Genomic DNA, 20,795 nt, shown 5'->3' with positions numbered 1-20,795 from the left:
ATATTATCTATCTATCTATCATATATCTAACTATTATCTATCTATCTATCTATCTATTATTTACAGTTGTGGCCAAAAGTATTGACACCCCTGCAATTCTGTCAGATAATACTCAGTTTCTTCCTGAAAATGATTGCAAACACAAATTCTTTGGTATTATTATCTTCATTTAATTTGTCTTAAATGAAAAAACACAAAAAGAATTGTCCTAAAGCCAAATTGGATATAATTCCACACCAAACATAAAAAAAGAGGGTGGACAAAATTATTGGCACTGTTCAAAAAATCATGTGATGCTTCTCTAATTTGTGTAATTAACACCTGTAACTTACCTGTGGCACCTAACAGGTGTTGGCAATAACTAAATCACACTTGCAGCCAGTTGACATGGATTAAAGTTGACTCAACCTCTGCCCTGTGTCCTTGTGTGTACCACATTGAGCATGGAGAAAAGAAAGAAGACCAAAGAACTGTCTGAGGACTTGAGAAACCAAATTGTGAGGAAGCATGAGCAATGTCAAGGCTACAAGTCCATCTCCAAAGACCTGAATGTTCCTGTGTCTACCGTGCGCAGTGTCATCAAGAAGTTTAAAGGGAATCTGTCACCCCTTTTTTGAGATATCATGTAATGATATCATTCAATTGTGTGTCACATAAGGATTCTCTTAGTACTTTTGCTTCCCCCTGACAACGCACCTTTCATGCATAAATACATTGTTTATATCGGTTCAGATGTATGTAAACTGCCGCTGTCCGGTCTGCTGGGCGGGGCATATTCACCTGCTCCCCCCTCACTGTTTTGCTCTATGCATTTCTTCTTGTGTAGAGCAAGGCAGGGATGGGGGAGCAATTGAATAAGCCCCGCCCATCGGACCGGACAGCGGCAGTTTACATACATCTGAACCGATATAAACAAGGTATTTATGCATGAAAGGTGCGGGGTCAGGGGGAAGCAAAAGTACTAAGAAAATCCTTATGTGACACACAATTGAATGATATCATTATATGATATCTCAAAAAAGGGTGACAGATTCCCTTTAAAACCATGGCACTGTGGCTAACCTCCCTAGATGTGGACGGAAAAGAAAAATTGACAAGAGATTTCAACGCAAGATTGTGCGGATGTTGGATAAAGAACCTCGACTAACATCCAAACAAGTTCAAGCTGCCCTGCAGTCCGAGGGTACAACAGTGTCAACCCATACTATCCGTCGGCGTCTGAATGAAAAGGGACTGTATGGTAGGAGATCCAGGAAGACCCCACTTCTTACCCCAAGACATAAGAAAGCCAGGCTGGAGTTTGCCAAAACTTACCTGAAAAAGCCTAAAACGTTTTGGAAGAATGTTCTCTGGTCAGATGAGACAAAAGTAGAGCTTTTTGGGCAAAGGCATCACCATAGAGTTTACAGGAGAAAGAAAGAGGCATTCAAAGAAAAGAACACGGTCCCTACAGTCAAACATGGCTGAGGTTCCCTGATGTTTTGGGGTTGCTTTGCTGCCTCTGGCACTGGACTGCTTGACCGTGTGCATGGCATTATGAAGTCTGAAGACTACCAACAAATTTTGCAGCATAATGTAGGGCCCAGTGTGAGAAAGCTGGGTCTCCCTCAGAGGTCATGGGGCTTCCAGCAGGACAATGACCCAAAACATACTTCAAAAAGCACTAGAAAATGGTTTGAGAGAAAGCACTGGAGACTTCTAAGGTGGCCAGCAATGAGTCCAGACCTGAATCCCATAGAACACCTGTGGTGAGATCTAAAAATGGTAGTTTGGAGAAGGCACCCTTCAAATATCAGGGACCTGGAGCAGTTTGCCAAAGAAGAATGGTCTAAAATTCCAGCAGAGCATTGTAAGAAACTCAATGATGGTTACCGGAAGCGGTTGATCGCAGTTATTTTGGCTAAAGGTTGTGCAACCAAGTATTAGGCTGAGGGTGCCAATACTATTGTCTGGCCCATTTTTGGAGTTTTGTGTGAAATGATCAATGTTTTGCTTTTTGCTTCATTCTCTTTTGTGTTTTTTCATTTAAGACAAATTAAATGAAGATAATACCAAAGAATTTGTGTTTGCAATCATTTTCAGGAAGAAACTGAGTATTATCTGACAGAATTGCAGGGGTGTCAATACTTTTGGTCACAACTGTATATACTGTATCTATCTGTTATCTATTGTCTATCTATCTATCCCACATCTATCTATTATCTATCTCCTATCTATCTAATATCTATATATCTATTTATCTATTATCTATCTATGATCTATCTGTCTATCTATCTATTATTTATCTATTATCTATTTATCTATCTATTATCTATCTATTTATCTATTATCTATGTATTATATGTCTATTATAAAAAAAACACAAAAATTGAGCTTGGTCTAAGTTGGTATACATGCAGCACATAAACGCATGTTCACATTGGCAATAAAACATACAAAACCTACATGAGACAAAATAAGCAAAAACCTTGCTGTAATTAAATACCGTATATACTCGTGTATAAGCCGACCTGAGTATAAGCCGACCCACCTAATTTTGCCACAAAAAACTGGGAAAACTTATTGACTCATGTATAAGCCTAGGGTGGAAAATGCAGCAGCTACTGGTAGATTTCAAAAATAAAAATAGATACCAATAAAAGTAAAATTAATTGAGACATCAGTAGGTTAAATGTTTTTGAATATCCATATTGAATCAGGAGCCCCATATAATGCTCCATACAGTTCATGATGGCCCCATAAGATGCTGCATACAAAATACGCCCCATATAATTCTGCACAAAGGTTAATGATGGCCCCATAAGATGCTCCATAGAATGATATGCCCCACATAATGCTCCATAAAGGTTATGGCCCCATAAGATGCTCCACAGAATATGCCTCATAAGATGCTCCATAGATTATGCCCCCATAAAATGCTCCATAGATTATTCCCCCATAAGATGCTCCATAAAATGCTAGATAGATTATGCCCCATAAGATGCTCCATAGATTATGCCCCCATATGCTGCTCCATAGAATATGCCCCCACATGATGCTCCATAGACTATGCCCCCTTATGCTGCTCCATAGAATATGCCCCCATATGCTGCCCCATAGAATATGCCCCATATGCTGCCCCATAGAATATGCCCCCAAATGCTGTCCCATAGAATATGCCCCCATATGCTGCTCCATAGATTATGCCCCCATATGCTGCTCCTTGGAATATGCCCCCATATGCTGCTCCATGGAATATGCCCCCATATGCTGCTCCATAGATTATGCCCTCATATGCTGCCCCATAGAATATGCCCCATATGCTGCCCCATAGAATATGCCCCCATATGCTTCCCCATAGAATATGCCCCCATATTTTGCTTCCTAGAATATGTCCCCATATGCTGCCCCATAGATTATGCCCCCATATGCTGTTCCATAGAATATGCCCCCATATGCTGCTCCATAGAATATGCCCCATATGTTGATCCATAGAATATGCCCCCATATGCTGCCCCCATATGCTGCTCCATAGAATATTCCCCTCATATGCTGCCCCATAGAATATGCCCCCATATGCTGCCCCATAGAATACGCCCCCATATTCTGCTCCATAGAATATGCCCCCATATGCTGCCCCATAGACTATGCACCCATATGCTGCCCCATAGACTATGCCCCTATATGCTGCCCCCATAAAATTCTCCATATATTATGCCCCCATATGCTGCTGCTGCAAAAAAAAAATGCCATACTCACCTCTCCTCGCTGGGGGCCAGGTGTCAGTGTCGCCCCTCGCTCAGGACCCGTCACCTGAGATATTCACCTGTCCTGGGTCCATCGCTGCTCACCGCTGTCTGCTGCATCCTGTGCCAGTGACTGTTCAGCCAGCAGAGGACGCAGCGCGCACTAACCACATCATCGCGCCCTCTGCTGGCTAAACGTCACTGACACAGGATGCAGCAGACAGCGGTGAGCAGCGTGGGAATGGGGACAGGTGAATATCAAATATACTTATCCCGTCCTGGCGCGGTCTCTGCAGCCCGGCTTCTCCTAAGCTCTCCCTTCCTTCCTGCAGCGGTCACGTGGTACCGCTCATTAAACTCATAAATATGCACATATTCATGATTTTAATGAGCGGTACCATGTGACCGCTGAAGGAAGGGAGGCCGTAGGAGAAGCGGGGGGGCTGCAGAGACGCATCAGGGGGATCAGTATGATCTCTGACACCCCCGCTCCCTCTCCCCCGCCGACCCCCAGGTATAAGCCGAGAGGGGGACTTTCAGCCCAAAAAATGGGCTGTAAATCTTGGCTTATACACAAGTATATATGGTAAGTAAAAAGAAAAAGTGCATTTAAATAACACAGAGTTCTTAGTAATACTGTTTTTGATCAGAAATAGCATAAAAGCCCTCCCACTGTCGGCAAGGTGACTCTGATCAGGATGATCCTACACTGTCTAATATTAAAAACCTTACCATGTTTCAGAGTTGACCTCAATGTGTGAATAAGGGCAGACAAAAGGATCAGGTCCCAACTGGTGGACATCAGTCTGGAGAAGCTTTTAAATACAATTTCCAGCTCAGAAGAGGGAGGCCACACCCCGGCTGGCACAGAATCCAAAAATACAAAGAAAAAACACAAAAATTGAGCATGGTCTAAGTTGGTACACATGCAGCACATAAACGCATGTTCCCATTGGCCATAAAACATTCAAAACCTACAAGAGACAAAATAAGCAAAAACCCTGCAGTAATTAGACAGTGTAGGACTGTCTCGAACAGAATCACCTTGTCGACGGTGGGATGGCTTTTAAGCTATTTTTGAACAAAAACAGTATTACTAAGAACTCTGTGTTATTTAAATGCACTTTCACTTTTTGCTTATTTAATTACAGCAGGGTATTTGCTCATTTTGTCTCTTTTAGGTTTTGTATATATCTGTTATGTATCTAATATCTGTCTACTATCTATCTATCTCCTATCTATCTATTTTCTATATATCTGTTATCTATTTATTATCTATTTTCTATCTATCTATGATCCATCTATTATCTATCTATGATCTATATATTATTTATATATCTATCTATTTATCTTTTATATATCTATCTATTTATCATCAATCTATTTTCTATTATCTATCTATTATCTATCTATCTGTCTATCTTTCTATTATCTATCTAACTATTATAACTATTATTATTATCTATCTGTCACGGCCCCCGTCGCGCCCCTGTCTACTCACCTCCTCGTTCCTGCGCCGCAGCCTCTCACCTCCTGACAGCCAAGGCGTCTTCATCTGACTGGTGCGCGGCCGACGGCGTCACTGCATGCTATGCGCATGAGCCGTAGGCCGCGGCCACGTCTCCCTCCACCTCCTTGTGCCCCAGCGGTGCCCTGACCCGGAAGCACCGCCTGACCAATGGGAGGCTGTCCTAGGGTATTTCAGCCGCCCTCCTGTAATGGAGGCGCCTGATCCTTGTGTTTAAACCGCAAAATAGGTCCTTTTCATGTGCATCTGTGCTCATCACTCTCCTGTGCTTGACTCCCTGCTGTCCCTGCTCCATCCTGCTGCCCGTTGCTGTTCCCTGCTCCGTCCTGCGGCCCGTGCCTGTTTCCTGCCGTCCTGCTGCCCGTGCCTACCTCCAGCCATCCTACTCCAGTCCTGCCACCTGTGCCCTTGCTCCGTCCTGCTGTCCGTGTCTACCTCCTGCCGTCCGACTCCGATCCTGCCACCTGTGCCCTTTCTCCCTGCTGCTGTCCGTGTCTACCTCCTGCCGTCCTACTCCGATCCTGCCACCTGTGTCCCTGCTCCGTCCTGCTGTACGTGCCTACCTCCTCTCATCCTGCCCCAGTTTCTCCACCCGTGTCCTACTCTGTCCTGGTGCTCCGTGGTACCTCGCACATAGTCCTACTCCAGTCCATCCCGAGCCTCCCCTCTTGGTACCGGCTACTGTGGTATTCGAACCTCTGGGCCTGCTCCTAACGATCCCTGTATAGGGGTCGGCTCCACCTGGTTGCTCGCTCAGGGACCCCTCGGTGCCACGGTCCAGAGGGTCCACTCTTGGAGTCTTGCCTAGCCAAGCTTGGACATTAACACTATCTATCTACCTTGGCTCCATCTAATATTCTAATCCCCTAATGTGCTTAGCATGGACATTCCCAGTCCTATCACTCCCTGCAAACTATCATGATTACTATTGATCTGGCCAATATCCCCTCATCCAGTAAAAGGGATTTCTCTAAAATGTAATTTTTAAGTATAAAGAGCTGAACTTAATTATGACTAACCATCCTGGCCATTACTTACCCACATCAGTGTAATGACAAGGCTTTTTTGCTGAGTTTTCTCTTCTAAACCAATTAGACTCATGTCCCATCAAGTATCTGCGGGCTAAGAATTATTGGATTATTAAATGGATGTTGTGACATGTAACAATCGACACGTTCGTTTTTCTGTTTCACCAAGAGTTGATGACTTGCATCCTATTAATTTCCTGGACATAAGTCTCTGACGTGTAACTGTTGCCTGGAGCGTCTATTAGCTGCAACCCCAAATGTTGCACTGTAGAATGTGTCTTGTAGGCATGTATCATGTTGGTCACTGTAGTAGTGAAGGGATAGGATAGACAGCCTATAGGAAGCATCCACGCCACCTAATACCCTTTACTATATACTACCAGATGACCTCCTTCATTGCCCTCTATATAGCCCCATATAGCTAAAAGGACATTGACTTTGAGAAGACCACCCTTCTAGAACATTGTTGAGCTACAAATTTTTGTGACAATCAGAAATGGTCTCGCCTTGAATTAGGAAGGTGATTGAATCTGATATATCTAATTTACTCATAGAAAAAGACAAAGACAGCTATGTAGATGGCAAAGAAAAATAGTGAGAGTCCTCAAAATGTGATTTCTTTCATTGGCTAAGGGTGCATTTACATTAGGCGACCTGCGGCTGGCAATGGCCACCATTCAGCTCTGTTTGCTGATCAACGGTTATTTAGTAGCCTGTTTAGACGAAGAGACCAAGCTTCTGATACACACAGGAAAAATGTTCTGTGCTCATAAGCTGTCATTGTTTTCGGCAGCGTATCACCTGTTTACACAGGACAATGTACTGCCGAGAATTGTGATTATCCTTCTGTGTTCGTAGGCTGTCATTGTTCTCGGAAGCATATCTCCTTTTTACACAAGAGAATTGTGTTTTTTTAAGTAAGCTTAAAATTAATTTCATCCCATGAATGAGCATTTTGCTCATTCGTCAGGTGACTGGCAATCTGTTTACAATGGCCAACTATCAGGAAGTGAGCACTCCAGATGCTCGCTCCCCAAAAAAATAGAGTGTAAATGCTCGTTTATGTAAAAGATGATGAGGATTTCAAGACTCTGTGGGTATCATTCATCATTTGAAGGAATTTTTTTTGTCACTTTTCTTTTTTTGGCTGGTGGTTTTCATTGACGATTTTGAATCAAATTCTTCAAATTGGGGCACGTGCTTTAGGAAGCGCTTCAAGGAAGTTCCAGCTCTTGAAAAAAAAATTCTGAATTCTTCATCTCATAATATTAAACTCCAACATGATAAAAAAGTAAAATAAAATAGTCTTATGTTCCAACGCGTTTTGAACCGATATTACTTAATGGTTCTTAGTCGTGGCTAAAGATATTATGATATAACTGATATTATTAAATAATTCTTAGTCGTGGCATAAAGTATTATAATATCTTTAGCCATGACTAAAACCATGTATTAATATTGGTTCGAAACGCGTAGGCTCATAAAGCTATTTTTTTTCTACTTGCATCTTTCTCCATTTTTTATGCTCATGGTTGTCATCATTTTTCATTTAGAGAACTACCGGGAAGTCGTCTGGTTATGAATTCCAAAAATGTTGACTGGTGCACATTTTATACTATCCCGCGGGATATTATATAACTACCTTACAATATAGCAATAATGCCCTAATAAACTTCTTAATGATATCTAGATGACATTATTCTGTATTAATCTCTCCCTACAGAATGACAGTGGTCAGCTTCTTTGTACTTTTGCTCAGCTGGGGATCGATGGGACTAGAGATGGCCACAGCGGTGGTAGGTTTTCCTGCATTTAGCATTGAGTGTACGCATTATACGATCTACCGTAATCTGCTATGATAAAAGGTTTGCTATATTGCAGTATTACACACTTTTTGCAGAGAGATTAAAAAGATGAAAAATTCCAATTTTTTTTTTTTACATTTACACTTATGTAAAATGTTTTACGGAGGAAAAAGTTCTGGCTGAAACTCGTTGAACAATAAACTATTTGCAGCCTTAAAACTATATCCTTGTGTGAAGACTCATAATAACCAGGAATGCATCATTTCTGCCATGGACATCCCAATACATCTCATAGACATCATAGCAGCTCATCTCCTCCCAGAAGCTGAAAGAGAACGGAAAATTACAGATAGAGCATGCAGAGGGGAAAACTGGTGAAAACGGCAAGATACAAGTCATTTAACATCCACAAATTGTTTTATTCTTCATGAACACCACACAGGACAGCTTATACTGAAAGTGACTTGAAATGACAGGTACACTTTAATTTACCATAGGATTCATGACATATATAGCGCCATGGAAAAAATGGCGCTATAATAATAATAATAATAATATTTAACTCACAGCACTAACTTCTCAAGGGTAGACTATGTTCTTTTTTAACTTCTTCCATATGGGTTTATAATTAATTTTATATTTTGATAGATCAGACTTTTTTTACGGGCGTAAGAATATGAAATATGTTTATTATTTACATTTTTTCTTTATTTTTAATGAATAAAAAAGGAGGTGATCTGATTTTTTATATATCTTTTTTACTATTTTTTAGTCCTTTTGGAGACTTACAGAGGCGTGAAGAGCAGCAATAAGAGCTTAACTCAGATTGGTGCAATTACAAGCAGATGTTGGCTGTGTCACACAGCCGGTGTATGCTGGGTATGGTATGGGCCTTCTCTATACGGCCTGTTTCACACTTCCGTTTTTGACCATCAGTCAAAATCCGCCATTTTTTTGGCGGATCCGTTTTTTCCCCCATTGAGTTGCATTACCGGCGAATCTTGACGGATGGCCATCCGTTGGATCCGGTTTTTTGTGGATCCGCCATTTTACAGTGCGCATGCCCAGAGAAAGGAAGTCAGCCGGGAAGTTAACCCTGAAATCCTTTCTGGCGGACGAAAAAAAATTTCTCTCTCTCTCTCTCTCATTCTTCATTAGGCGGATCCGTCGAAAAAACGGATCCGGTGGCATCCGTTCACATCAGTTAGGAACGGATCCGCTTTTCTGCCTTTTTGGCGGATTTTAACTGACACAGAAAACTGAAGTGTGAAACAGGCCTAAGACATTGGACTTACCAGTTGGTTCAATGTCAGGAAGAAGTTAAAATGCTGAAATAGAGAGTAGGCAGCACTCCAATTTAATGGTCCATTGTTATTCACCCACTCCATAATTTCAACCTTTATCATGATATAAAGATATAATTGATGAAATTTAACAAGAAAAATAATTGTCCTCACTGTTGGCTAGTCTGTAGCATTTTCTGATCCTGAAATATTCAATTTGTAGAAATCCTGCGGAGAACAAAGAGTTTTATCTCCCACTTATTCATCCAATCTTCAGCTGGTGACTTGTAGAAGAGGAAGAGCTTAGGTGTTAGAAATCTTCTGCCTGGGGGGAGGCTCTTGCTGCAGCCAGCTACCTGCCTGCTGCAGACAGGATGGGAGGAGGCTCCTGCTGCAGCCAGTTACATGTCTGCTGCAGACAGGATGAGGGGAGGCTCCTGCTGCAGCCAGTTACATGTCGGCTGCAGACAGGATGGGAGGGAGGGTCCTGCTGCAGCCAGTTATCTTACACAGTGACGGACTGAATAGCGAGGAGGAGGAGGCTGCACAAGGCTGATCTCTGAGACACACCAAAAATGATATAGATTTTTACGTTTTAATTGTAATACGAGACAATATATGACCAAAGGAAAAGAGGAGACTAATGGAGACAGTGCTCAGATATGTAGTACTTTTTACCCCACCACTTACCCAAGGCCGGACAACACTAACACATTCGACACTAATAAGTGAGCAGTGACCACCCGTCGGGTGTAAGACACATTTGTCCATACATTCTACGTATAGCATTGTTATTTGTAACTACTGTTCATCTAATTGATAAGATCCAGTTGAAGGTAGCGTTACAAAAATTTTGGTAATTCAGTGAGTTTTAAGCAAGGGAGAGTTTTTCCTACAACATGGAATGTTACGCGCAGATTCTGTCTGTGTAATATGCCGGGTATAACTAGTTATAGGGGTGCAGGAGAACATATCATTGGTGCAACCTATACAGCTGCACAGGAGGCCGAAAAGTAAGCTGGACACTTCTACCTCCAAAGCAGGTGCCTTGGACTGTAATGGGCCCATATTCTGTTCTGGCACACTGGCCTTCTTCTGTCTGTGTCCGCCAAGGAGGTGCTGAGTTAAAGTTCCCATTCAGTTCCAGATACTGTAGGAAGCCTAAATCCCCCTCCCATGCGAAGCCATCAACCATCACAATTTTACAGTGGGGCTCTGGGGTGCAGACCACCCCTCTATGTACCCCAACGGAATATTTTCGGTAATTATGTATGGTGATGCTCACTTTCTACATATTCTCGGATTCATGTCAGAGACAATCAAAGTCTATGGAATCAAGGCAGCTTCTCCCTTGAAGACAACCTCCTGGGGTGTCCTCTGCAACGGCGATATAAGTCAAAATCTCTGTATCAATTGTCGGCAACTGTGCCGTGTCTTTCATTTGCTCTCTGCTGAAGGGTCCTCCCGCCTTCATTCTCCGCTCCGTCCTGCCCGCTTGCCCATCAAATTCGGTGAAGCGAAATAATTTAATTGGTCTGTTTTATGTGCTGGGTCAGTGGTTCCCCCCCATCCCTCGCCCTCTGTCACATCTGTCAGCCTTAATTAGCTTCAAAAACTAGGTATGAATGTAGTCCTACTGAACCAGAATCACGTTGCCCATTTCACAGACACCTCCTCTGCCTCTCCGCCCGCGAGCCATGTTTAACTCCCTATGGGTCCAGAGTTCAAGTTTATTACTATCATGGGAATAGTAAAAACGAAGGTGCTTTCAGTCAATGCATACTGAACTGTGAAAGCGCTCGTCTGCTCAGCCAATTGGGAAAACAGCGGGATGAGATGTTCTCCGGCACGCAGAGAGCGCATAGCTATAGAATCCAGGAAGGCCTCGTCAGTTCCGTTCATTGGGATGCGATGTCCATGCTTCTTACCTGCCTAGAAATAATAATAAGGCAGAGACGTGGGAAATATGCGGCTTCTGGACACTGCAGACATCATATCAGCTTTTTCAATAGTACAAGACACTGTGATGGACCTATTGAGCTCGGGCATCATTCACACCCCCAACAAAATATTTTTTTTTCCAGTTTAAATGTCACCTGAAAATAGTATAATAATAATAATAATAATAATAATAAAAAATAATGATGATAACGATAATAATAATAAATGATTATGATAACAATAATAATAGTAATAATAATAATAATGATGATGATGATGATAATGACAATAATATTAATAATGATTATAATGATAATAATAATTATAATAATGACAATAATCATGATACTAATAATAATAATTAATAGTAGTAGTAGTATTATCATTATTATTGTCATCATGATGATGATGATGATGATTATGATAATAATGAAGATAATAACATTAATAATGATGATAATGATAATAATTATAATAATGCTAATAATAAATAAAATAACAATAAAATACTACCACAGAAAATCATCAATTGAAAAGCCGCCATCATTTTCATTTTTATTTAATAAATTAAAAGTATACAGGAAAGTACAAAACTTTGTAATATATGTTTTTAGAGAAATCTGCTTCTTTTTCCTCTTGAATTGATCTTTCACTCTTACTTTTTGGTAAAATCTGTAAAATTTGATTTCTGTGAAGACAGAGTTTCCCATTACTGAGGTAGGAGGTGACAGTTATGACAGCTGGTGCTTCTTTAGTTCTATGGAACTAAAGGCAGACTTAGACATACGGTTGCAAGTTCTCCTGAAATTACAATTACAGTTCACCTCCATAGGCACCAATTAATATCTCCTACAGTTAGGACCATATATATTTGGACAGAGACAACATTTTTCTAATTTTGGTTCTAGACATTACCACAATGAATTTTAAACAAAACACTTCAGATGCAGTTGAAGTTCAGACTTTCAGCTTTCATTTGAGGGTAGGTATCCACATTAAAACTGGATGAAGAGTTTAGGAGTTTCAGCTCCTTAACATGTGCCACCCTGTTTTTAAAGAGACCAAAAGTAATTGGACAATTGACTCCAAGGCTATTTCATGGACAGGTGTGGGCAATCCCTTTGTTATGTCATTCTCAATTAAGCAGGTAAAAGGCCTGGAGTTGATTTGCGGTGTGGTGCTTCATTTGGAAGGTTTTGCTGTGAAGGAAACATGTGCGGTCAAAGGAGCTCTCCATGCAGGTGAAACAAGCCATCCTTAAGCTGCAAAAACAGAAAAAACCCATCTGAGAAATTGCTACAACATAAGGAGTGAAACACAAAAAGAAAGCACAGAATGACAAACGTGCAAAAATACTCTGTAGTAAAAAATATAACAGTAGTCAGCTAGTGCTAGTAGAAAGATGATAACAAATACAGGGTATTTAGTCGATATGTTTTTTGCAAAAAATGTATACCAAACTACTCCACCTCGTCACGGTAACCCTTAACCCTTAATGTATTTAGAACCTGAACATGTGAACAGTACCTAAATGAACAGGATTAAGACAGGCACTTCCTCATGTGGGCACGTGGTGTAAGATAGCTTTTTATGTGCATGCCACACAAGAGAGGGGTGGGGATCTCCCAAACCATGCATAAGCAAGGAAATAATGGATTAAAAACACATGTGACATGCACATATGTGAACAGGTCGGTCGGACAGTGTTCACAAAACAATTCAGGGAGAATGAGGATCCAGTGGCAGTCATAGACATTTTGCTGCAAGCTCTCAACAACACTTACATGTCTCCATAGAACTTTATAAGTTCCAACTGTATCTCCTGTCTCAGTAACTGAGAACTCTTTCTTCACTGAAGATGACACTTTTACCTATGAATTGAGAAATTAGAGAATGAAAGAACAGTCCAGGGGGATAAAGGACTGAAAATTGAAATTTGTTGAATATGCGGGATTGAGAGGTCACATTTACTGAAATCAAAAGCTTTTTTCAATCAAAAACATGGCAGGCCAAGTTACATAGGACTTCTTCTTTGATGTCACCTTCACAATTCTTGCATCCATTGAACTTGGGAGTTTTTAATAGTTTCTGCTTGAATTTCTTTGCACAATGTCAGAATGGCCTCCAGAGCTGCTGTTTTGATGTGAATGGCCACCCACCCTAGTAGGTTTTGCTTGAGGATATTCCAAATGTTCTCAATAGGGTTGAGGTCAGGGGAGGATGGTGACCACTCCATGAGTTTCTCTCCTTTCATGTCCATAGCAGCCAATGACACTATATTCTTTGCAGCATGAGATGGGTCATTGTTGGCATGAAGATGATTTTTCTATAGATGGCACAGTTCTTTTTGCACCATGGAAGAAAGTGGTCAGTCAGAAACTTTATATTTATTGCTCGGGTAATTTGCACACCTTCATGAACCCTAAAGGTGCCTACCAGCTCTCTCCCCATGATTCCTGCACAATGCATGACTCCGCCACCTCCTTGCTGACGTCACAGCCTTGTTGGAATATGGTGGCCATCCACTAACCATTCCCTACTCTATCCATCTAGACCATCCAGGGTGTTAGCGTCGGGTTCCTGCCTCTGCACAGGAGGGAACTCGAGCCTTGCCTTCTGCAGTCTCCCATTGCTCTCCTGCCGGAGAGGAGACTGCTCAGCAGAGACGTCAGTCCCAGCGCCTTGCCCAGGATAATGCTAGGCGTCTGGTTGCTCCTTCTGGCTCTACTATTGTATCATGCGTGAGTCAGCAGCAAGCAGACGCTCCTGGGACTAAGTCCTGCTTTTCCCCTACTGAGCATGCCCATGGGATGACCTCTCATTGGAGGTCAGAGGTCATGCTGCTCCGGTTGGACCACCAGGAAGGTCCTGGGAGGCTGCAGCTATAAAAGGTATAAAATGGCCTCCCGACCATACGCTAATGTAGTGACTTGTTGCTAAGTGGTGTGTTTGATGATAGATGTCTGAGACTGGTAAATGACTTATTATATTTCCCCTCCCTTTGATGCGCATGTTTGTAGGGTTTAGAGTTCTGAGTCAGCATCGAGGACTGGCATTGCCTAGCGCCGCAGTGCTCTCAGCTCCATCTACATATTAGCGCCTGAGGGCGCCATTCAGCACACGGCACCTCGGTACCGCTTTTCCGCAGCGTCCGTCAGAGCAGCGCCGTGCACAGTTAGTGCGCTTTCCAGCTAGAAGCTGAGGCTGGTTAGTGGCATCCGCCAGTGCGGCGCTGTACACATTCTGTGCGGTAAGAAACTGTCTACTGCACCCTGTGACAGTTAACAGGGCATAGTGTACCTTAAGGGTATACCCCTGGCATCGCTGTAGCGGTTCCGTGCGCGAGTGGGTCTAGAGGGGCGCTGACCCCGTGTCTTGGGGCAGCATCCTGTGATGTCACACTAGCGCTCTTCTCGCTGTAGCCTGTGAGGTATAACAGGTTACGACCTCTACGCCTGCAAGGGCGGACTTTGTGCAGTAACAGAGTTCATTCCTGTTCACATCGGGTCAGTGGTTACCCGCCGGTGTTCGGCTACCTTCCATCATATCCCATCCGTTATTGTCCAGCAGCAGTTAACATCTCTGCCCGGTGGACCCCGGACTGCGAGCGCACCTAGCCGCTACGTATATTTAATTAGGTGCATTCCGCCAGTCCGTAACACAGGGTTGCACTGCACTCATCAATAAAAAAGACCTTTTTTTAAATTAGTCTTCATGTATGTTTGTGTCCACTGCAATCATTTCTGTATGTGAACACAATTTAGGGGTGGCCGTATGGTAGGTTTACACACAACTGGAAGCCTTTGGAAAATCCTACACCTTGAGATCCACGGGACTCCAAAGGCACCAGCAGCTTCAAATATCTGTTCACAGCTTTGTAATGATATTTTAGCAGCTGCTCTCTTAATCTGATGTATTTTTCTGGCAGAAACCTTCCTTATCATGCCTTTATCTGCACAAACCCATCTGTGCTCTGTATCAGCCACAAATCTCTTCACAGTACGCTGATCACACTTAAGTTTTTGTGAAATAGCTATTGTTTTCATACCGTGCACAAGGCAATGCACTTTTTGATGCTTTTCGGCACCAGAGATCCTTTTTTTTTCTTTGCAATAGTGCTTGAAACCTGTGACTCCTTAATAATATGTCCTTCTTAAAGAGAACCTGTCATCAGTATCAGGCATGATAAACTAAAGATATGGGCATAAAGACGCTGCTCTGCTGATTTAATAGGTACCTTCACTGTAGAAATTTTGCTGCAACAAGCTGTTTGTTCATAGGGGCTGGTGTTGTGAGCTCATTTTCGGGTTTGCCTCTGGCTTCTGGTGAGGGTTACGGAGCTGGCTGTGCTGACAGAGGAGTAGTGAGTTCTCTATCTGGACTCCCTCTGTTGGTGAAGGGAGGTAATGAAGCTGATCTAAATGGCAGAGACCGGCCACCTGAGGAAGAGGACTGCGATTGGACATCAGGAGTTTCTGATTGGATTTAAGGCAGCCGACTCCCTAGTTTCTTGCTGGTGATTTTCCTGACTGTGGCTTCTGGTTTTCAGTTTGGTTCCCGCCTTCCTAAAGCTAAGTTTTCTCTGCTATTGTTCATATGAGTTTTTGTCTGGTTTACTAGTTTTTGTGTTCAGCCAGCCCTGGCTGGGACTGGGCTGAATCCCCATTTTGTCTCTGATCAGTTGATCTCTTTTGCTCTGTCTTCAGAATATACCTGAGTGCTGATATAATGATTTGAAGTCTAGCGACTTCAGGGCCTTTTTCTGTCAGACGTGTTGGACATTTTTTTGGGCAGGGTTTTTTGCGTGATTGCAGACAGCAGCTTTTCTTTCCTGTCCTTTCTAGTTAGCGAGGGCCCCATCGTTTGCTCAGCCTATCTTTCTATCTGTGTCTGTGTTTTCATCTTGTTTCACCGACAATACATGTTGGGGGCTGTCTATTGCTTTGGGGTCTGCTCTGGGGCAGTCTAGATTTTCCCTTTCTTTCTTTAGGCTTATGTAGTTCTCCGGCCATGACGAGGCGTCTAGGACCACCGTAGGCACGCTCCACGGCTACTGCTAGTTGTTGTGGATAGGATCAGGGGTCTGCAATCTGCTAGTTACCAACCTCTCCGGTTTTCTGGGCTTAGCTTGCTTTTTGTTTTTTCCTCCTCGGTGACTCATTCATAACAGAATAACCAGCCATACCGCAGATTCTAGGGTACTCAAAAGCAGGAGAGAATTGTAAAAAAAAAAAAAAAAAAAGAGTGTCAGAATATTTTTTTTTATATGTATATTTTCTCCTCTTTTTCTCTGGGGCCGTAGGAGGATTCTCTTTTTTTTTATTTTTCTCCTTGATGGAGATTAAGCAATTGTCTGATAGTGTGGAGCAGCTCGCTGCTGAAGTGCGGGGAATTTCCGCCTATCTCACTCATTCACATGCTGTTGAACCAAGGATCCCTGCTCCTGATGTGTTTTCTGGGAATCGGTCTAAATTTTTGAATTTTAAGAATAAGCCTAACTCATCGGGGAGCTCTGCGCAGCAGGTTAAAATTGTCATCTCCTTGCTGCGTGGCGATCCCCAGGATTGGGCGTTTTCTTTGGCACCTGAAGATCCTATTCTGACTAATGCGGATGCATTTTTTCAAGCCTTGGGGTTGTTATATGATGAACCTAATGCTATTGATCAAGCTGAGAGAGCCCTATTGGCATTGAACCAGGGTCAGGATCCTGCAGAGTTATACTGTCAGAAATTCCTAAAGTGGGGGGGTCCTTACTACATGGAATGATAGTGCATTGGCAGCTCTCTTTCTGAAGGGTTTGTCTGAGACTTTAAAAGATACTATGGTGGGATTTCCTGTTCCCTCTGGTCTTGACGATTCTATGTCATTAGCCATTCAAGTTGATCGGCGATTACGTGAACGCAAGACTACACGGGAGGCGCTGCCACATTTTGAACAAATGTCTGAACCTATGCAATGTGATGGAGTTTTGTCTAGGGCGCAATGTCAGGAGTTTTGAAGGTGTAATAAGCTGTGTTTTTTCTGTGGAGATGCCTCTCATGTTATTTCTGTCTGCCCTAAACGAGAGAAACATTTTGCACACACATTTGCTGTGGGTGGTGTACAACCTAAGTTTCTTTTGGCAATTACTCTGATCTGCTCCTTATCCACATTTTCCGCAAAGGCTTTTGTGGATTCAGGAGCAGCCTTGAATCTAATGGACTTGGATTTTGCGAAACGTTGTGGTTTTCCTATGACACCTCTGCCGACGCCTATTCCTTTGAGGGGTATTGATGCTACTCCTTTGGCAAAGAATAAACCTCAGTTTTGGACCCAGGTGATAATGCGGGTCGCCCCAGACCACCAAGAAAATTGCAGATTTTTGGTGTTGCATAATTTACATGATACCATTGTTCTGAGTTTTCCCTGGTTGCAAATCCATAATCCGGTTTTGGATTGCAAATCTGTGTCTGTGGTGAGTTGGGGTTGTCGGTGTGCTCTTGGCGACACTCCTTTTTACTCCACCTCTCCCCAGTCGCATGATGTTCCTGACTATTTGGCTGTTTTTTATTATGTATTTAGTGAGAGCAAGTCTGCGTCTTTGCCTCCTCATAGGAGTTATGACTGTGCAATTGAGTTGAGACCTGGGTGTAAATTTCCCAAGGGTCGACTTTTCAATTTATCTGTACCCGAACACGAGGCTATGCGATCTTATATTAAGGAGTCGTTGGAGAAGGGTAATATTAGACCATCCTCTTCGCCCTTAGGTGCTGGGTTTTTTTCGTGGCCAAGAAGGATGGCTCATTAAGCCCTTGTATTGACTATCGTTCCCTCAACAAAATTACGGTTAAATTTCAGTATCCGTTACCCTTGATTTCTGATTTATTCTCCAGAGTTAAAGGTGCTTGCTTGTTTACTAAGCTTGACCTCAGGGGGCGTATAATCTTATTCGCATCAAGCATGGGGATGAATGGAAGACGGCGTTTAATACTCCGGAGGGACATTTTGAGTACCTGGTGATGCCTTTTGGGCTCACTAATGCCCCTTCTGTCTTCCAATCCTTCATGAATGATATTTTCAGGGACTTTGTTGATAAGCTTTTGATCATCTATCTGGATGATATTTTGATCTTTTCCAGGGATTGGGATTCTTATGTGGAACATGTTCGGACTGTGTTCCGGATTTTGAGGGAGAATTCCTTGTATGTTAAGGGATCGAAATGCCTTTTTGGTCTACAGAGGATTTCATTTTTGGAAATTTATTTTGTCTCCGTCCACTAAAAATGGACCCGGCCAAGGTACAGGCCATTTATGATTGGGTTCAACCCACTTCTTTGAAGGCTCTCCAGAAGTTTTTGGGTTTTGTAATTTTTAGTGTAAATTTATAGCTAATTTTTCTGGTATTGCTAAACCACTGACTGATTTAACCAAGAAGGGTGCTGATGTGCTGAATTGGTCTCCAGAGGATGTTTCGGCCTTTCAGGAGCTGACGTGGAGGTTCACTTCTGCTCCGGTTTTTCGGCAACCTGATGTCTCACTTCCTTTTCAGGTGGAGGTAGACGCTTCAGAGATGGGTGCAGGAGCTGTTTTGTCCCAAAAAGATCCGGTGGCGTCTAAAATGAATCCCTGTGCCTTCTTTTCCCGAAAGTTCTCCCCATCTGAACGCAACTATGATGTGGGGAATCGGGAATTGTTAGCCATGAAATGGGCCTTTGAGGAGTGGAGACATTGGTTGGAGGGAGCTAGACATCAAGTTGTGGTCCTCACTGACCACAAGAATTTGATTTACCTTGAGTCGGCCAAACGCTTGAATCCTAGACAGGCTAGGTGGGCCTTGTTTTTTACGCGTTTTGATTTTGTGGTCTCCTTTCTTCCAGGCACTAAGAATGTTAAGGCAGACGCCCTTTCTAGGAGTTTCTTTGCTGATTCTCCTATTGTGACCAAGCCTAATACCATCCTAGGTGAGGGGGTAGTTCTTTCTGCCATCTCGCCCGATTTGAGACGTGCTCTGGAAGAATTCCAGGAGGACAAACCTGGGTGTTGTCCTATGGGAAAATTGTATGTTCCTGACCGGTGGAGGAAGAGAGTGATGTCTGAAGTTCATTGCTCCGCATTGGCTGGTCATCCAGGTATTTTTGGTACCAGAGATTTGGTGAGTCGGTCTTTTTGGTGGCTCGCCTTATCTTGTGATGTCAGGAATTTTGTGCAGTCCGGTGGGACTTGTTCCCGGTCTAAACCCTGTTCTCGCTCTAGTGGGTTGTTGATGCCCTTGACGGTGCCTAAGAGGCCATGGACCCATATTTCAATGGATTTTATTTCTGATCTTCCTGTCTCTCAGAGAATGACTGTTATCTGGGTGATTTGTGATAGATTCTCTAAGATGGTCCATCTTGTACCACTCCCAAAGTTGTCATCTTCCTCAGAGTTGGTACCCTTGTTTTTACAACAGGTGGCTCGGTTGCATGGGATTCCTGAGAACATTGTATCGGACAGAGGAGTTCAGTTTGTTTCCAGATTCTGGAAAGCCTTTTGTTCTAAGCTGGGAATTCAGTAGTCCTTCTCCTCTGCGTTTCTCCCTCAGACCAATGGGCAGACGGAGAGAACAAACCAGACTTTAGAGTCCTATTTGAGATGTTTTATATCTGCTGATCAGGATGATTGGGTCTCATTTTTTGCCCTTGGCCGAATTCGCACTGAACAATAGAGCTAGTTCTGCCACTTTGATGTCACCCTTTTTCTGTAATTTTGGGTTCCATCCTCGATTCTCTTCAGGGCAAGTGGAATCTTCGTCCTGCCCAGGTGTGGACACTGTGGTTAAGAGAATGCAGCAGATATGGGACCTAGTGTTGGATAAGTTGTCACTCTCTCAGGAAAAGGCCCAGCAATTTTCCAATCAGCATAGGATCATTGGTCCCCGGGTTAAAGTGGGTGATATGGCTTGGTTGTCGTCTAAGAATATTCCTATGAAGGTTGCATCTCCTAAATTTAAGCCAAGATTTATTGGTCCTTATAAGATTTTGGAAATTCTTAATCCTGTTTCGTTTCAATTGGCTCTTCCAGTTACATTCAAGATCCATAACGTATTTCACAAATCTTTGTTGAAGAGGTTTGTTGAGCCAGTGGTTCCTATGGCAGCACCCCCTGTCCCTGTGTTGGTTGAAGCCAATGTGGAATATAAGGTAGAGAAAATATTGGATTCTCGCTTGGTTAGACGGAGACTCCAGTATTTGGTCAAATGGAAGGGTTATGGTCAGGAGGATAATTCCTGGGTCTCTGCCTCTGATATTCATGCCAATTGATTGGTTCGTGCTTTTCACCAGGCCCATCCTGATCGGCCTGGTCTAATATGACCCTTCTCCAATGACTCCTTAATATAGGATCGCATAGCATCATGTTCTGGTACTGATAAGTTGAAAAACCGACCCTTGGGAAATTTACACCCAGGCATCAACTCAATTGCACAGTCATAACTCCTATGAGGAGGCAAAGACACAGACTTACTCTCAC

At 42.9% G+C, this 20,795-nt stretch overlaps 1 protein-coding gene across 4 annotated transcripts in view; it reads left to right on the top strand.

The window, feature by feature from the left end:
• TTYH1 (tweety family member 1) overlaps positions 1-20,795 on the top strand; it is a 244,927-nt gene that overhangs the window by 155,384 nt on the left and 68,748 nt on the right. For all 4 annotated transcript variants that reach the window (XM_073571021.1, XM_073571023.1, XM_073571020.1 and 1 more), the window contains exon 6: positions 8,005-8,077. In XM_073571021.1, the coding sequence (XP_073427122.1) occupies positions 8,005-8,077 (73 nt within the window). The remainder of the gene's footprint in view (positions 1-8,004; positions 8,078-20,795) is intronic.

The sequence above is a fragment of the Dendrobates tinctorius genome, unplaced genomic scaffold, assembly GCF_039654945.1.
Source record: "Dendrobates tinctorius isolate UK_male_01 unplaced genomic scaffold, ASM3965494v1 ptg000028l, whole genome shotgun sequence".
Lineage (NCBI taxonomy): Eukaryota > Metazoa > Chordata > Amphibia > Anura > Dendrobatidae > Dendrobates > Dendrobates tinctorius.
This window is presented reverse-complemented; position numbering and strand designations above follow the sequence as displayed.